The 19034-nt window shown below is 47.1% G+C and overlaps 1 protein-coding gene and 1 non-coding gene across 4 annotated transcripts in view; both read left to right on the top strand.

The window, feature by feature from the left end:
• Positions 1-15027, top strand: part of LOC111852194 (roundabout homolog 2-like) — a 102827-nt gene extending 87800 nt beyond the window's left edge. For 2 of the 3 annotated variants that reach the window (XM_072702087.1, XM_072702088.1), the window contains 11 exons: positions 1542-1568; positions 3396-3438; positions 5567-5694; positions 5878-6138; positions 6289-6408; positions 6656-6812; positions 7559-7792; positions 9253-9503; positions 11378-11551; positions 12540-12686; positions 13491-15027. In XM_072702087.1, the coding sequence (XP_072558188.1) occupies positions 1542-1568; positions 3396-3438; positions 5567-5694; positions 5878-6138; positions 6289-6408; positions 6656-6812; positions 7559-7792; positions 9253-9503; positions 11378-11551; positions 12540-12686; positions 13491-13492 (1544 nt within the window). In that variant the 3' untranslated portion in view covers positions 13493-15027. The remainder of the gene's footprint in view (positions 1-1541; positions 1569-3395; positions 3439-5566; positions 5695-5877; positions 6139-6288; positions 6409-6655; positions 6813-7558; positions 7793-9252; positions 9504-11377; positions 11552-12539; positions 12687-13490) is intronic. The other variant, XM_023827785.2, reaches the window with a different exon arrangement.
• Positions 8348-8485, top strand: LOC111852198 (U4 spliceosomal RNA). Its single transcript, XR_002840178.1, has one exon. It is a non-coding gene; the product is annotated as a U4 spliceosomal RNA (small nuclear RNA).
• Positions 15028-19034: the final 4007 nt, after the last annotated feature.

The following is a 19034-nucleotide window of genomic DNA, read 5'->3' as shown; positions in this document are numbered from 1 at the left end:
AAATGCAAATGCAGGCCATCCCTGTTTGTGTGCTACACGCAGATTGGACTCTATGCCTGGCTTAATGTACTCCGACACAAAGATGCGCAGGTGCTTGGGTGAAAGGTATTACATTCACTTCAATAGGCTCTTTAGCCTAATATGCCCAGCAGTGCATTGATTCTGAACTGGAGCAGACCTGACTCCCACCCCCAAATCAGGACAAATTGCAATCTCGTGTTTGAGTTAGGAAATGCCATTACTCAGGAGCCGGGGGTCCTATTGTTCACACATGACTGGCTAATTTATTCTTAGCCTTTAAGGGGAGATGTTTGGCAATCTCCTGAGGGGTAATGATTCGCCATAGTGAAGGAATCTCATAGCCGTATGGTGGTTTGCATTACAATCACCATGCTCTCGACGGGGGATGACGAGGACACAATTATTTATTCATATCGTTGAGACTGTTTCTATATTTAGGGGCTTTTTTGTTGTCTAGGTGTAGGGGATTCTGAAAGGCTAGAAAAGGGATTCTGTTTGCTGAGCTTTCACCCCATGTGTGTCTGTAGCTGACTTTCCAGCCATATGGCTGTGTGCATGTATCACAGTGGTAATGAATCATAGACTTAATCATTTGGAGCCCATGTGCCATGGAATGCACATCAGATGTGACAGGACACAGCACAGACCTAAACCATCAGAGATCTGCATGGGGCAGGACACAGCACAGACTTAAACCATCAGAGGTCTGCATGGGGCAGGTTACAGCACAGACTTAAACCATCAGAGGTCTGCATGGGGCAGGACACAGCACAGACCTAAACCATCAGAGGTCTGCATGGGGCAGGACACAGCACAGACTTAAACCATCAGAGGTCTGCATGGGGCAGGACACAGCACAGACTTAAACCATCAGAGGTCTGCATGGGGCAGGACACAGCACAGACTTAAACCATCAGAGGTCTACATGGGGCAGAACACAGCACAGACTTAAACCATCAGAGGTCTACATGTGGCAGGACAAAGCACAGACTTAAATCATCAGAGGTCTACATGTGGCACCACGCAGCACAGACTTAAACCTTCAGAGGTCTATATGTGGTAGGATTCATCTCAGACTGAGACTGGCTTATGTTTCATTTTTGGACTCAGGTTGCTTCAGTTCTTGTGCCTTTGGTTCACCTAGATGCTGAAAATAAGAGGGCTATGCTCTACCTCTGTGTATGTTTGAAGAAAGATTTATCAGTGTCATTTGACTTCACTGTACAATAAATAGACATGGCAGTTTCTGAATGGTTTCTTTACTCATTCAAGTGTGATGTTGTCCGCATCCATGTTTGCTTGTTGTCTGTTTTCGTCGCCATTCAGTGTGTCTGCACACCTCTTTGACCTTCGAGGTGACTGCTTTCTTCAGGCTCTGTCCCATGATTTGGGCGGGGTTTCTGGAGAGGCCCCTCCCGCTGTAATCCATGCCCCACCTCCAGCTTGCACAGGTTCCGAAGTGAAAAGGCTGATCACTGCAGGGTTGTAACATTCAATCTCTCTGTCTTCTTGTTTTGCAGTTCAGTCCTTCACCTTCACCCGTGCAGGTACTGCTCATTTGTCCCTGTCCTAACCATAGATATAGATCTACTAGACTGGCCAGAAGAATTTCATAAACCTATCTTATCCAAAAAGATATGGGATGTTCTGAAATAAAAACCACCTCAGTTGTTGCGTACTGTTCTCAGGTTCACGGAAGCATTGTAACACATGGCCACTTGGCCTTACAGACAGTTTTTCATTGCGTTTTTATGAGTAGCCTCATTCGAGTAGATATATTTCTATGGCCATAGCATTCTTTGAGACCTGTGAATCAGACTCACAGGGTGTTGTGATCCAGCTGATGAATGTCTCAGATTCTTCTCTTTGAATGGAATAGCAGCTGCCTTGTTTATTATAGAGAAATGCAGAAAAAACCTTTAAGGTATTTTTAAATGTGCTGATTAGATCTGGAACAAAAAAAAGATGTTCTTCTGTGAAAGGGAAAAAAAATTGCCTTTGTTGAATTTCACAATGTCATTGAGCAAACACTCAGGTTAAGCCAACAAATTCAAATGGCTTAATCAATGACTTGAGGTTATATGAGCCAGTTTTTGATGAGTCAGTTCATGAAGATACATGGCTGTTCTCCGGGGCTTTGTACGAAAGCCGACTCTGACCCTTCCCTGGCTCGTCCCAGCTTGCTTCCTGCAGGTCTCTTTATTAAAGGGGGCTGCTCCCTGTTAAAGGTTCTGCATTTTTGTCTGATAGAAACTCTCTTGTCAGAGTAGGTTGTTCACTGGTGATGTCCAGTCATTTCAAGTCATATTTGAAAAACCTGCCAGATCTTGGACAGAATAATCGTTACAGGTTTAGGATTTGCTTTCAGGGATAAGGAGGTTTGATCTCTGGTCTGGTCCTAAGCTGAAGTGTTACCCTTGAGTTTGACAGCAGTTATATGGTGTGTGAAATTTCTACTTGCATTACTGTTGACATCGTCTTGCCAACGGGCTCTCTCACACTCCACAGTTATGTCACCTGGAAGCATACTCATGATGCTCGGCTCTGTCACTGCTTTTATTTGCTTATAACATCTGGCTGGATATTTCACTAAAGCGACTCATAATAAACTAACCTCACCCCTGCAGGGTTGTGAATCACCAGCATTTCCTTAATCACCTTACTAATGCTTCCCTCAACTTCAGTCTTTGTCTTTTTATTGGCCATTTATGGTCACCTGACCTCCTGTGTGATGTTATGGTTCATGTGATCATGGAACATACATCATGGACAGAACTAAGAAAAAAAAAGCATTTGTTCCTTCATGGCTCTGACCACCGTCTGCTTTCTTTCAGTTTCTCCTTGGCCTGTCTCTTCTCTCACCTGTAGCTTTTATCTCTGGTCACTCTCAGCGCATAAGGGGACTTAAGGAAGGTATTCCCCTGCAGGAATGTTCACTGGCTTCTGTTTAATCTTCACCCGCGACGTACACACCTGGCAGGTTCCTCACAGTTTTCCCACCACCACCACCTCCTTCTCCTTGTCTTGCACACTGGTTTGTGGGGTGACCTCCAAAACCGCTGCCAGAACATCGGTTACCGCCGATGAGGCCTGCATTATCTGTGACATCATCTCAGCAGTCATTGTCGCCCCCGGCGATCCTCCTGACAGGGCTGATAGACAGTCACGCTGTCAGTCTCATCACACGTTGAATATCGTGTCGTCGATTTAGGAAATTAACCTATTTTGCCGCCCTGGTCGTTTGAAGACAGTTTACCAGCTGAGAGATGTCTCTTACTGGGAATGCTGGCATCTAGCAGAAATGGTTGTGGAGGTCACCTGGTTAGCCTGAGGACCACAGGTGCTGGGCTGACACGTGTCCTGTCTCTCCGCAGTGACATTCCAGCGAGGGGAGAGAGGCCTGATGGGTGGTGGAAGGTAAGAACATCTCAGCTGGGATTTCTCAGTAGAGGAGGTCATTTCTGCTATGCAGGAGATGCCTCACCCTGCCTCGGTCTAACAGTGATGCAACCATGCCCAAGGCAGCGTGGGTGAGGCAGGGGCTTACAAGGCTAAAGCCCTGAATGCATTTAGAGAAGCCCCTTCACAACCGCTATCACTGTCTCATGATTTATAGGCTAAGTCTCGGATATTGTCTGACCTCAGAACCACCCCTGCGAGCCAGTATACCGGCATCGCAAACAGAGGAAGGTAGAGAGGCAGATCACTACTAGAAGTGTCTGTGTGTGTGTGTGTGTGTGTGTGTGTGCACGCATGTGTGTGTGTATATATGTGTGCGTGTGTGTGTGCACATGTGTGTGTGCGTGTGTGTGCGTATACCCACCACACACATCAAAATAGCAGCCTGAAAATCTCCCCATTTTCACTTCCTGTCTGCAGACAGATATGCTTTATTAAACCGAAGCGATCTGTGTTAAATTCAATTTTAACTAAACATGATAACTAATTTCAAAGATGGAGATACCCTGTGTAAATTTACTGCCAGTATATTTATTGACTGAAATGCCATTGTGACCAGTCTGTAAGATAAAGTCATTTGACGTGAAAGCTAACAGGCATAGGTGGGCAAACAGAATTATGGATGGTAACGGGCACATAGAAAAGTAATAAATACTAGCTAATTACGAACACATTTATCCTGGGCTATAATGTGTATATCACAGGGGTTAGCGCCTGCACTCAGGACGCTAGCGCGTGAGCAGCTGATGCTAATTTATATCCCCAGCGTGCTGCAGTCGTACGGAGACTCCCCCTCACTTGTTGATGCATTGATGGAGGAAGTCTCTCCAGTTTTTCAGATAATTAACCACAGAGAGGCATGCTTTATACCCACCATTCATCCCCGGCTGTCGTTGCGGGGAGTCGCGACGTGCCCCCCCCCCCCGCCACCGTGCAGTGATGTATGTGCCTGTCGCCAGTGGCGACCGTGGCTGGAAAGAGAGGAGGGCCAAGGTTAGATGGTAAGCTCACTGGTGCCCCCTACAGGTGGGCTCATATATAATTTATGTATTCAGCAGATTTTTTACCCAAAGCTACATAAAATAGAGAAAGCAGGGTCAGTCAGTCCCTCGAGCAACTGGGGGTAAAGGGCCTTGCTCAGGGGCCCAACAGTGACATCACTCTGCCGAATCCGGGATTTAAACCGATGACCTTCCGATCATGGACACCCGCTGAGCCTTATACCACCCACAAAGAGAGCTGTATGTTCGCGTGTTAAGCTAAAAATGTATGCGTATATGAGAGTGCGTTTGTGCCAAGGGTGTCGATTTGGGTATGGATGGTAAGGGCATGTTCCTACTAATATTGTGGGAGTACCGAGTGTGTTTAGGGGGGCGGGGGGGTTTGCGGATGATTTGGTCCCTGCCTATGTTACAGCGAAACGTACGCCCTTGGTTTGTGCCTCTGTGGATATGTGTATATTTGAGGTTGTCTACGTGTGCTTGAGCCTCTATATGTTTGTGTGTCCGTTTACTTGGCTGTTTTATGAAAATAGCAATTTGTGCAGTATTTTTGCCAAACCACGGCGCTTTCTCTTTGGAATAGCCCGACAGTCTAGCAACCTTACCCTGTGATCGGAACGGCGCTGCGTGTGGGCGGCGGCTCCCTGTCCACGCCCAGACTGGGGCACTCGCTCACTGAACAGACGGCCTCCAGTCAGCAATAACGTCCGTTCATTTCAGAAAGCAAATTAATGTTCCTAATGTGTAGCATTTGGCGCGGGCTGCCTGCCCCCCTCGAGGCCCAGTAAAAACCCCCCGTTTATTGACTCGATGGTGATAATCTCCACCCCCTCCCAACCACACAGGCATGCGGTCCACTGAATTATGGGTAGCGTAGCGATTTGTCACGGCGTGGGGGGGTGACACTCGAGTGTGGCGTTCGCGTGTGTGCCGTTCGCAAGCAGCCCCCGTGGCCTTAGGCTGGATTCTATGTCTGTTTTGCTCTCTGCGCTGCTTAAGTAAATGATTAAATGACTAAATATTGCCAGACTGTAAGTAAACGTGTGTCTCGCTCACCCCCCCACTTCCCCCCACCCCACCCACAGCCGGCCTGGCCTGCTGAAAGCTGGCAGCCCTGCTTTTCCTTGGCTGGCGGACTCCTGGCCCACTTCCAGCCTGCCTGTGACCGGCGGCGCCGGGGGTCCCGGCGATTCTGGCAACTATGGCCGTGGGGGTAAGGGGGGGGCGAGGATTCATGGCTGTTCAATGGCATGGAGACACAGTGACTTTGTGTGTCTGTCTGGCTGTGTACAGATGCAAGATGCACAGAAACGTGACAACGATCCTAGGAAATGTTCTTCTCGCTCCACGCTGAGCTTCTGCCTCTTTCTCTTCCTCCTCCTCCTCCTGTCCTCAGACCTTCTGCCTGTTGGCCAGGGTGAGAAGACGAGCACCATGCTGTCTGACGGCGCCATCTACAGCAGCATAGACTTCAGCAGCAAGCCGGCCTTTGGTAGCCAAGCCACACCCTACGCCACAGCACACATCCTGCAATCCAGCAGCTTCCACCAGCTGTCCGTGGAGGTGCCTGATCCTCGCTGGAAGGCCCCTCCTCTGGCCCGGCCGGACACTTCCACCTTGGGCTATGCACTGGGCGATCCCCACTCCTGCAACAGCAGTACGTGTGTTTGGAGGGAAAACGCGCACACGCACGTGCGGGTTTGCATCTGTTGGCCGCGTGCCTGCTGCTCTAACCGCATGCCGTGCATGAGCCCGTGCTAGCTGCCCTGACACCGCTGTGATTTTTGCCCTCTGACCCCTCCCCCAGCACTCCTTTTCATTCCCGACAACCGATTGGCCGATGGATTGTGTAGTAGAATCCCTCACAACCAATCACAAGATTTCAGCAGCAGCAGCTCCCACAACAGCTCAGAGCGCACCCTCTCAGGTTGGTTGTCCGCATGTGTATTGGATGGGATCCTTGCCTATCACTCCACAGCACGCCGCTAAGGGGCAGGACCACTTGACAGACTGAGTGCTGATTGGCCGACTCTCTGCAGTGTGCACGAATAAATGCTTCCTCCTCATTCCCTCTTGCTTTTTGACTTGCTCTGCTGGCTTTTTGGTTGCCTTGAGACCGAGTGGTGCACTTTGAGACTCCGCCCCTTCACACTTGCCCTCTAATGTTTTTTTAGGTGGGAAGGGGGGAAAGAAGAAGAGGACCAAGGGTGGGAACAAGACCCCGAAGAGTAATGGGTCATGCTGGGCTAACATTCCCCTGCCCCCGCCGCCCATGCAGCCCCTGCCCGGCACTGAGATGGAGCACTACGCCCAGGGGCTCGAGGGGCCAGGGTAGGCGGGGCTACACCACAACAGGCCTACACGCAAAACACACCCACCTACCCGTATATCCATACACAAAGGTATAGGCATACATGGGCACACACATTCATTCAGACCAAAACAGTGGTAGAGGAGGACAGACCCGCACAACATTATAGAATTACAATTTGCCAAGCAGACACTTTAGCCAAAGCAGTTGAGAAATCAGGGTCAGCCAGACCCTGGAGCAAATGGAGGTTAATAGCCTCACTCACAGGATTTGAGCTGGTGACCTTCTGAACACAGACACATTGCTCTAACCCACTGAGCCTAAATACTGGCCTGACAGAGACACACGCATATATAAGCACTCATTCCTGTCAGGGTCTGACTGTCGTAACCCCCCCCACAAAGATGAGTACTTGCGTGGTTTTATTAATTCACATCGGAGGACCATATTTGTGTAAGGAACTCGTTTTGTTTAAGGAAGATGATGTCACCTTCCGGAGCTGAAACCAGACTCCCCCTAGGGGTCAGTGCAAAATACAGCATCCGTCAAACCCATTGAAATTGGCGGTTTGTTAGATGGCCATACCAGTTTTCTCCGGAAGTCGGCATTTTTCGCTGGAGTGTTTGAGATGCACCTCACCAAAAACTCACATGGCACCTGTACTCCTAACACAGGATTGATTTTTATCGTGTGACCGTAGAATGTAGGGGGCGATGGTGAGCAGCCTGTATTATTAGACCAACTTCTCCGGCGCCTCTCCCACCAGGTACACGGGTGACAGCCTGCACCGGCCTCTTCCTCAGCAGGCGTACCTGCACCAGGGACCGGAAGATGAGCTGGAGGAGGAGCGAGTCCCGACCCCACCTATCAGGGGCGTGGCCTCCTCCCCGGCACCAGTGACGCTCAGTCCCTCCACCAGTGAGGAAATGCACTCGGCGCTGCAGGCGCACTTGGATGAGCTGACGCGCGCCTACCAGTTGGACGTGGCCCGGCATGCATGGTGAGGAAGGAGTGAGGGAGAGGTGTGGCCTAAGTCAAAGACACACGTAGCATTTAGCATCATACCTCAGTCCATTTCCCTTTTATCTTCCTGGTATTATTATATTCCCCGGACAGGAAATACATATGGTTTTGGGACAGGTCCACTTCAGGCATCAACATATTCTTGTTAGCATGATAACTCAAAAAGTCTTTGATGGGTCATTTTTCAAACTATGCAGACACATTGTATGGGTGAAGATCTGAAAATGATCAAATGTTGAGACAGATCACACCAAAATTGATACAGCACCATTTAGTGATATCAAACAAAAGGTCAGCCTCAACCTCGTATACCATTAACATGATAACTCAAAAAATATTTGATGGATCTTTTTAAACTTTGTGGTGGTGGGGGGGGGGGTATCTGGAACTATTCAAATTTTGACGCATTAGTTTTTTAATCACATTAAAATAGAAGCAACGTCACTTAGGGACAGCAATGGGTAGGGTAGAAACAGAAGACAATTGACTTTATGAACATGATAACTCATGTTCATAACTCATGATAACTCATGATCTCGCGCAGTGGCAAGATCGTAGCCTATGAGGTTTAACCGAGGCGTGATTATTGCTGGTTGAAATCTTAACCCAATACCCTGCCACGACAACTTGAAATATAGTTGGCTTTGGCAATAGTGGGCAGTGGTGGCTTGATGGTTAGAGAAGCGCACTTGTAATTGAAAGATTGCAGGTTTGAATCCCTGACCAGCAAGGCACCACTGAGGTACCCTGAGCAAGGTACCACCCCAAGCACTGCTCCCCGCTGAATTAGCTGCCCCTGCTATGTCACGAAAGTCACATATGGGTCAAATACAGAGGACACATTTCGTTGTTGCACACTGTGTACTGTGGTGTGTTGACAATGACCACTGATCACTAAATTCTAAAAGCATTTGATGGATTTTATTACCACTTTATAAAAACATTATATGGATGAAGATCTATACCTGGTTTATTTTGAGAAAAATCGCAGCAAAATTGAAGCAGCACCACTTAGTGGTAGAGTTTGTAGGTGGGCTAGAGATTGTAGAGGTTGGGGGATGTGGGAGGATCACAGATTAGATGGGGGGGGGGTAATGGGGCTGTCTGTGGAGTACATTGTTGTGATTTCGACAGGATCTAGTTGCCTTTTTTCTATCCTTGGTGCACAATGTCAAAGAAGAAAAGGTGGTCACTGCTCATATGACCATGAATTAGTAAAATGACAACAATTCCGTCTGTTTGAAGCATGCGGCCACCTTTGCAAGTGCTTATTTGAGTTCATGTTCAATGTACTGTGAAGCACGTTGCAATGTGGGTCCCACAGACCTACTAGTAGTAAACTGGCAACTTTCACAAAATGCAGGCTGCCACTCTGCATCCCCGGCTCTGTGGAGCCGTTTCATGGATGCATCCATGTCCTCTTATATTGCCCCATAGGCAGCTGCAGACCAGCCAAAACCCTCCTCACACTCCCGCTCCACCGGTTGGCTATGTATCCGGCGCCCTAGCTTCCGACCTGGAGAGCGACGTCCTGGATGAGGACGAGGAGGATGAGGACGAGGAAGAGGAGGAAGAGGAGGATGAGGCAGAGCGCAATGGCTATGAGCTGTCCAGCCGACTCTGCGGCATTGACCCTGGGCTCAGTGTGAACCACCTGGATGGCTCCTTCACAAGTGAGTCAATCACAGGTGATCCTAAATACGCCTGGACAACTCCTTCACAGATGAATCAGTCATAGAGAGACCTAGATATACCTGGACAGTCCATCACATGTAATTGTAAGCCTAATTCATTACACATGTTCCGCGGGGTACGATCGGGGTACGTTCCGATAAACCTATGGTATGGTGAAAATATCATATGGAGAAAATGCATTTCAATACAGTACACCTAACCTAACAAACATCACAGCCTTGCCTAGCAAAACCTTGAACATGCTTAGAACACATACATTATCCTACAGCTGGGCAAAATCATTAACAGACAGCCTATTTAATAATCAGATATTGAATATCTCACGTAATTTATTAAATAATGTACTGAAAGTGAAAAACGGAATGGAATTGGAATGCCCGTCGTGAAGTTGAAATATCCTAACACATACCATCGTAACCTGGGGAATGTCTGTATATATTTTGCTGCCCAGGCAGACCTTGCACTGCACACCACCGCACTGCTTGAGCTTTGAATTTTTGCTTCACGTCCAATAGTAGCCATTATTGACTGAGCCCATTGCAATGAACTAGTCATTTTAAATCCAGCAGTCACTTACACTACATATGATGTTCTGCTTGTGGAAAATTCACGTTATTGGGCTTCAGTTATTTTTCTGCAACCGTGTCTCACCATGAAGCTGATGTGCCCGAACCCGACATGCTGTTGCATTTTTTCCCATTCCTCTAGCATGTTAAATGTGGCTGGTTTATAATAAGTACTGTCAAAAGGAGATGGAACTGAGCATGAATTTTGAGAAGGCAAAGCAGTCAAAGGCTGAGAGGGTGAGGGAGTGAGGGAGAGTGGGGGAGGGAGGAAGAAAGAATGAAAGGCAGGGAAAGCGAGGGAGGGAGAGAGAGGCGGAAGGAAAGGGAGGGGGACAGAGAGGAAGGGGAGAGAGAGGGAGAGAGAAGGAGAGGGAGGGAGAGAGAGAGGGGGGAGGAATGGGAGAGAGAGGAAGGGAGAGAGAAGGAGAGGCAAGTAGGGAGGAAGAGAGAATGAAAGGCAGGGAAAGCGAGGGAGGGAGAGAGAGGCGGAAGGAAAGGGAGGGAGAGAGGAAGGGAGAGGGAGAGAGAAGGAGAGGCAGGGAAAGCGAGGGAGAGAGAGGTAAGGAATGGAAGGGAGAGAATGAGAGGGGCAGCAAAAGATAGCAAGAGGAACACAGAGGGAAATAGAGTGAAGGAGGGAAAGGGAGGGAGGGAAGGAAAAGTAGGCAGTGGAGGGAAAGGGAGGAGAAGCAAAGGCAGGAAACGAGGATGGGAGAGAGACAGGAGAAGATAGTAAGAGAATCAAGAAAGGAGAGAAAGAGGGAGGGAAATAGCCTGGGATAGGGAGAAGAAGGGAAAGATGGCAAGTGAAATACAGGGAGGAAGAGAGGGAGGGAAAGAGGGAAACAGCGAGGGAATAAGAGAGAGGGAGAGAGCCATCGTTTCATAGATTCCTGAATGGTCTTTTTGACTGACTTCTGTGTGCCGATATGCTCCTTGTCGGCACAGATCATGCAGATGGTCTGCTGGAGCACAGTGCCGAAACACATCAAACCTGCCTGAAAACAAACTCACCCAATGTGTTCTATGCCTTTATGACACGGTGCCAAACACGCTGCTCTGGACCCGGCATTGTGTTTGCGTGTGTATGTATAAGTCTTACACAGACCAGGTGGTAGATTCGGCTAATCTGCTAAATGTAAATGAATGCTGCTGCGGCTGTTATTGTTGTTTTTCCAAAGATGGCCGCTTTCCTGATTAGATTTACATATTAATTAGTTTTGCCAAAGTGCTAATTGTCAGCTCGTTTGTACTGATGTTAAGAGGGCACCCTTTCTTATCGCCCCCCCCCCCCCCCACAGGGAAAGGTTTCGCACATCACCCACAACCAGGCAGTCCTCCCCTTGTAGATGGCACTATGATGGGATCCCGCAGTCTTGGCCACCAGAGGGCGCCACAGTATGCCCTGAAAAACAGAGCTGGGCGGCCAGAGTATTGTGGAACCGAACCACACCGACGGGACATGGGTGCAGGCGGTAAGGGCTGTAGGGCAGGCTCTGTTATTGGCTGGTCTGGGTCACAAAACCGAAGGTATCGTTCTGTAGGTCCGCTGCTGGTTCCTCACTGCCTGTGTCACCTAACAGGGTGGAGAATGTTTCAATTCAATTCAGTTTATTTTTATGTAGCACCTTTCACAACAAAGTCACCCCAAGGCACTATACAAGAGTGTGTGGCAAACCATTATTACATTATTTATACAAAATGGTACCCGAAACATGGATAAAAGGAAGTTGGAAAGAAAGCGAGATAGAAGAGAACATAGGAGAGGAACCAAAAACTCCTAAATAGGGAGAAAAAAACCTTTGGGGGCCCATGGCTGCCCAACCCCCCCGGGCGTGCTAACATTATAGAAAACAGTGAGGACAGAGCCTGCTTTAACAACAGCCAGGTGTGAGCTGTGGTCTCAGTCAGAGTCTGTCAGTGAGTCAGGTCTCAGTCAGGGTCTGTGTGAGTCAGCAGATCGTCGGCCGCGCCCATGATGTCACAGCTCATAGGCCGCAATTTTAACCCAATGACACTGCTAAACTGCACCCCTTTGAGAAACAACCACAGTGACTTCATCCCATTGCCTGACAGTCTACTCCCTCCCCTAACCCTGTTTTAGATACAACCACTCCTCGTTTAGCAACCGAGATCCTTTCCAACGACCAGGATGATAAGTGAAATGATTGCTAAGTAAAAATCACGGTAGCCTAGATATGACAGCGAGTGTGCTTGTGACTTTAAGTCATAAGTACTAAGTATCTTTTATTCTGCATGAAGTGAACATTTTAACAACATTTTGTACATTCTGCTTCAATAATCTCGCTCACTCCAATGTGTGTTGTTGTCAGACTTCTAAATTTATTGTTGTAAATGTGCGTATCCGTCAGAAAATTTATTTTTTATTAGTCGTATTTGCAAATGATCACTGCAGTTAATTGGTTATATGTGTAAAGCTGACTTTAGTCCCCTATTTCGCAGATGAAAATCTTCATCCATACTGCCCGCCTGGCTTCCTGGGTCCTGCCAGCTCTGTGAGCCGAGGACCCCGCCAACGCGCCGGCCCAGATGCCTTAGGGGCGGGCCTCCAGGGAGCCAATGAGGAGCTTCAGCACTTCCGGGATCTCTGTGAGTCAGCAGTTCCTTTTTAAGTGTTTAACTAATACCAGTATCCATTATGAAAGTTTAGCCCATCCATCTGTGCATTGCTCCCTCCACTTGAAAGTCAACTGCATTTTTTTTCGGTCAGTTGTGCTCCCACATGTCGTCAGATGCGTTATGAGCCTGGGGCATTCAAGGCTGAAGCCCCAAATTAATCCAAATGAGCTCCACATGATTTGTTTAGCTCAGATGCTTTACTCTCAGTTCATACATCACGACAGTTCTAGTGCTGGACTGCATTTCCCAGAACTTCCTTATTGATACAATCATCATAACTTCACAGAGAGAGGATTCAATATGTTGACCTTTGGACAGGTTATGTCCCCTGGCTATGCTTCTGATGTCTTAAGATCCCAGCAATGCCCCTGCATGTAATGTAGCTTTCTATATTCAAATTAAATTCCTTAACCCTGAATGGAAAATGTTATCTTTCCACTCCACTGACCACTCCAAATGCATACTCTGTGTTGGATGCCTGTGTTGGACAGGCATCCCATCCAAGGTGTTCTATGCCTTGTGTTCTGTGCTGCATGGTTAACTTCCACGCTCACCTACGTTTATATTAATTTATGTGAATTGTAAATATTAGCGGCCCCAGCATAGAGCCCTGAGGAACCTGGGAGAGATACCCAGAGGTTAAGACTCTGAAAGCTCTTTTATTTGATATTCATTAGTGCCTGTTTAATACAAGTACAGTATCCTGGATACCTTTCTGGAGAACAATAAATATATCTTGCTTTTTGACAGTCTCTCTTGTCGTCTGTCCCATAGAGTGGCACCACGGCAAAAACACCAACCAAATCGTCACTGCCAGGACTTCTTGTCGCAAGAGGGAACTCTGGCAATCAGCTTATTGATGGAACACTGACCGAAGACATAAAGGAGGAAATGAATGACAAGAACTGGACAGCCCAGTAAAGGGAGGTGTATGGCAACTGCACATGCCATGTAAAGACACACGGACACACCACTCACGACATGAACTAAATGTTCTTTTTCTGTCCTCCTTATGGGAACTCCTGGTCCTATTGGGAGAAGTCAATCTGTAAACAAGGGAATTCTGTAAACAAGGAAAACGAAGAGGGGAAAGACCTGCCATTGTCCCTTGAGGACAGAAGAGATTTTGTTTCTGTAAATATTTTTTAATTTGTTGTTGCATCGCTATGCAAGCAAGTCTCCCTTTTTTAACACGCGATTTTGTTTCTGAATGGTTATTTGTACTGTGTAACCTGTTGATGGGCCGTGGTGAAACACTCCTGTACTTTATGTTCCTGTTCTTAATTTAATTATGGAAAATTTATTATTATCATAATTATTATGAACAACACGATGGATCAATGTCGTTATTTTGCACGATTGTTTTTTGGTGATAAGCACAAACAGCCCGTGGACACGAGGAAGCTGAGGGCCATTTGAAGAGGAAGAGTAAGACTGAGAGATGCATGCAGAGGACCTCCATGAGGTAAAAAATTATGGCAGGAATTGACCTCCAGGGGGGCAGAAGGAGGAGGTGCTGGTGACTCCCATCATCTAGATGTGGGGAAGAAATGCCCACAGTGATTGTTTTGGTTGTGGTGGGAGGGGCGATATTTTTTTCACAGCTGCTTATTTTACAGACGCCTGAACGAGAGATTTAATCTGTACTTAAAAGAAATATGTTGGTGAACAGGGGTGATTCTAGGATTTTTTAAGGGGGGGGCATAATTCATATAGTGGGGACAACCTTATCATTAGCCAATAACATGGTTTGAATTGATGAGTGACAGAGGAGGCTGCATTCCGGGGGCCAATCAGCTTTCAGCTTGGGCCAAGTGGCACCGGCGCTTTACACGCCCCTGTTGGTGAAGCACTTTTAAGTGAGTTCACATAGAGATAAACGTGTGAGAGAGATGTACGGTGACGAAGGGAAGATGCTTTGATTATTTTGTCATGTTCCGAGGAAGAAAAGGAATCATGTTGATGGGGGGGCACACTGATCACCTAAATTGTAACCATGGCAATACATTTAAAAAAAATGAAAAATCCAGGCTTGTTATCAGATAGTCAGGAATGAGTCGCATTGTTGTTCTGGTGATGGGGGGATGGGGGTGGTGCCCAGGGGCTCCTCCTACTGGTGGACCAGGGGACTGGCAGGTGCATCCAGGTGGAACTGGGCTCCTCACGTTTATCAACCCCAGCCTGAACTTCACTGCCTCACTGTAAGCTTGTACCTTTATATTTGTGTTTACCCCCCTCCCCTTACCCACTGCCTGACCCACCCCCCCATGCCATGTCCTGCCTCGGGAGATACAGGCAATTGCAGTATGAACATTTTTCAACCTACAATGCAAATAAACGTATGTGTGAAACCCAACATGACCATCCGTCTCTGTGGCATGGCTTCGAATCGCGGACTCCGCCCCTCAAGTTGAGCGAGGGCCACTCATGACGCTCCCTCCTGAATGCTACCGGCCACAGCCCATGCTTCCTAATCCTGATTGGCCGCCCATGCGGTCCCTGTCACATCCCATCATCTGGACTAGAAATGATATCCGTGTTCCATGCTGTTCTGCCCAGAATGATCCACGGAGACGAATAGAGGCAACCAGGTTTATTAGGGATTAAGCAAGGGGAAGTCGTGAGCCGTATCCAAGTTGTTGCCAGAAACCAGAAGCCAGAAACCAAAACGTGATCCTATGTCGTCGTCGAGAGAAGGGATGCCGAGGGTCGAGAAGCCAGAGGTTCAAGCCGGAGACACGGAGGACAAACACTGGGAAATTCAAGATGGGCTTCACGGGGAGGGCGGACAGGCAGGAGGGCAGGCAGGAGTTGGGGAAGGAGCGGGCAGAGCCAGGAAGACAGAACGCAACTGGGGAGACAATGAAAAGTTACAGCGCTCAGTATGTGCATAGCGACAATACCGATTAATGTCAGTGCGAGGCTTAAGTATGGTGGTTTCCATTGGTTTCCATTGGTTTCTGGCGATTGTTGCCAATCACGTGAGGTGGACGTGACACATGCGCTCCTCTGTTAGTGGACGGATTCAACCGGAAAGATGGTGGCCATTAGCGCTGCATCGTTTGTGTAACTCCAGCCATTTAAATGTGACGCATGAGCAGATGCAGGCCACTTTTAAACCTCAAGGCAGGAGAGTGTTTGTTTTCTGGCTGATGCTTATTGCTAATTAGCCCTTGAGTGAATTTACAGCTCAGTTTAATGTAAATGCATTCAGCGTAGTCTAGCATGTGGACCTGTAATACACACACACACACACACACAATCCATGTATTCCTATCTTTATGGGGACTCTCCCCTCATTCCTATAGCATAACCCTAACCCTAACAATGACAACCTTAACCCCTACCCAGCTCTAACCTTAACCATAAGTAACCAAAAAAATACAAGACTTTTGGCATTTCTAATTTTTTGATTACATTCACAGATCTTTGTGGGGACCTGAGAAATGTCAAAATATTATAATTATTAATATAATATAATGTAATATAAACATAAACCACACAAATCTAATTACCTGGCAAATAGATTTATCCAGACACGTTTACAATGCTCACAATATGTACTTATAATCCTTCAAGCTGATATCCAGAAAACTGAAACCATAACTACAGTGTCTCCCTGCAGTGCGAAGATTCAGCCCTGGTCTGAACCATCGCATCGCCATGGCTAATTTGTGGCAAAGCAGGCAGCCAGCAGTATTATTATCTACAAGAAAGATTAATATTGGGTTGTATAATATCGTGCAATTTGAGTAAAGTATCGAATCTGAGCTGGATAGCTCTCCCGGAATACAACGATCAGCTGAACTAATATGTAATATTATCCATGGATGACATCGACCTCCCCTTTAATTAATTAAAGGGGAGGGGCTAATTAATTGGGGAGGTTTTTTCTGAGTTGAATAATGTGCTGATAATGGTTTTTAAAGGGACTCTCTCCTGTGTCCACAGCCTGAAGGCTGAGTCCATCTTCATCACCTCCTAATCACTCTGCCCTTGCCCAGTGCGACCTCGTTAATGAGGAACCGCCCTGAGAAACAGGGCGTGGCCCATCTGAATTAATTACCCCATTAATTGGATGTGCCGTATGTGTGCCTGACAGGGGTTTGGCCATGGGCCTTCCAGCTGTTGTGACATTAACCTTTTGGACTGAGATACTTAGAGAAAAAACTAGAGAAAAAGCAGAACGTGAGGCTGGGAACTAAGATTTCTGCTTCATTTTTCACCACAAAGGCGTTTTTTTTTTTTGATATGACGTGACACTATCCTCCGTCTATAGCAGCCAATGGGGAATTAGACGCACCCTTAAATACATGTCATTTTCTTATCCGTAGCTTCTGATTGGGCTCCTAGTAATTGCCTACCCAGTAATTGCCATCCAATCGGAAGACAAAACCTGTGATTGACAGGTTTTCAACCAGGCCCTTGACTTTGGTGAAAAGCCCAGCTGTCTATCAAGGACTCTTTTTGTGTCCATTTGGCAAAATAAATAATAAACAAACAAGGCAGAAACTTCAAGTGTGAAAGATCAGACGGGGAAAAAAGGACCAAGCAGATGGTTAAAACCGCACACTGTGCTCGCATGGGGGTCTGCGGGGACTCCGCCCTGATACACAGCATCTAACTGTCAGCCTCGTGCCGTTCCTGTCCTGCGTGCTAGCATAGCTATTACACTCTGCCTGCATCCTGGGGAAAATTAGCAGCCCCCCACTCTTACCACCATGAGCAGGGTGTGGAAATCCTTCCGGATAACCCTTATCCAGCTGCAGCTTTAGTTAGTATCACAGTGGAGCTTAATTACTGTTATTTAAAAGAGTAGGCAAAGCTCAAGGGATTCTGGGAGTCACAATGAGCTCCTCTGATGGTTCAGCAGATGCAAAAAAACTGACATAAGTTCCCTGCACACCTCGGTGCCAACGCAGAAACAAAGCATAAGTGGAAGACCATTGTTTTTTTGTTGTTTTTTTCTTTTGTACTTTTAGTTCATGATAAATCGCTTCCCTGGTTAAGCACTTACAATCCCATGCATCGGTAAATGTAATTGCCTTTATGTTGTAGCTGGTCGTAAAGGTTCTTAAACCAGCATTAACAAAAGGTTAATGATGGAACTTTGTTTGCTGGGAATCTCGCGCAGCTGTCTAAGGCTATGGGACCGCACCCACCCGGGACACAAAGATGCCAGTCGGAAGTGAAAGCCTGCATGGGGGAGAGTGACAGCCATTCCTGGGGGGTGAGAAACTGGAGATAGCACAGAGACAGAAAGGGATGCGGCAGATGACGATTAGGGCTGATTTCTCCTTTTTTTCTCGTGCTTAATTGAGTCAGGCGGCAGAGAGGCGCCGCTAGCAGGCGGCCTGATCCTCGGCCGCAGCGTTTAATCGTGCCAGAACGCAGTGGGAGTGAAGCGTGCTAGGAAATGTTTAATCTTCCCGAGCTGCCATTTAATTGTGTGGGTTGTAGAGAAGGGGAATCGTAGGGGTGCCGGGGGCGGGGGGGGTGGGGGGAGGTGGTCGATGGTGTGGGGGGGAGCTATCTGGCAGCCATGTCCTATTATACCATGGCTTCAAAATGATTTTGGGGGGTGGGATAGTAATTAGAGGGGGAAACAAACAAACAGTCAGCATGATGAGGACATTGTCAAATTATTTCAGGTTGTTACAAACCTTCAGGGATGTAATAAAAAATGGGGGTGGAGCCGGATCAGGAAGCTCAGAGTGAATGGAGTGATGGGCTGCTGTGGCTGAGAAGCTCCCTAACAGGCCTCTCTCATCATTGTAGGGGGATGACTTTTCCTACTGTTTATTCCTCCAATGTCTTCTTCCTCTTAGCATTATTATTATTATTATTACTCTTATTATTGTCTATTATTATTATTATTATTATTATTATTATTATATTTTTAATTCTGGAATATTTCTGTGGCTAGCTCCTATGTCAAGCTAAGGCCAAGACAGTTATTATTATAATAATTGTTGTTATTATTATTATTATTATTATTATTATTATTATTATTATTGTGTTGGTAGTCTTTGTTGTGCATTTATCCAGAATGAAAGCTAATGACATTTTTGCCTATTTGTACAGTGGAGAGGTAGGACATCCTGATCCCGGAGTGCTGGTATCCAGCAGGTTTTCTATCCTACCTAATGAGTTACTATCTGCCTGAGGTCAGATGCGGTTAATCAGAGACCAGGTAGGATGGAAAACCTGCTGGATACCGGCACTCCGGGATCAGGGCTGCCTACCCCTAGTATAGCTGGATGTTCTGCTGTAGAGTCAATAACTTATTCAACTTCACATGCTCAGCCGCTACGCCAC

The sequence above is a fragment of the Paramormyrops kingsleyae genome, chromosome 18 (assembly GCF_048594095.1).
Source record: "Paramormyrops kingsleyae isolate MSU_618 chromosome 18, PKINGS_0.4, whole genome shotgun sequence".
NCBI lineage: Eukaryota > Metazoa > Chordata > Actinopteri > Osteoglossiformes > Mormyridae > Paramormyrops > Paramormyrops kingsleyae.
This window is presented reverse-complemented; position numbering and strand designations above follow the sequence as displayed.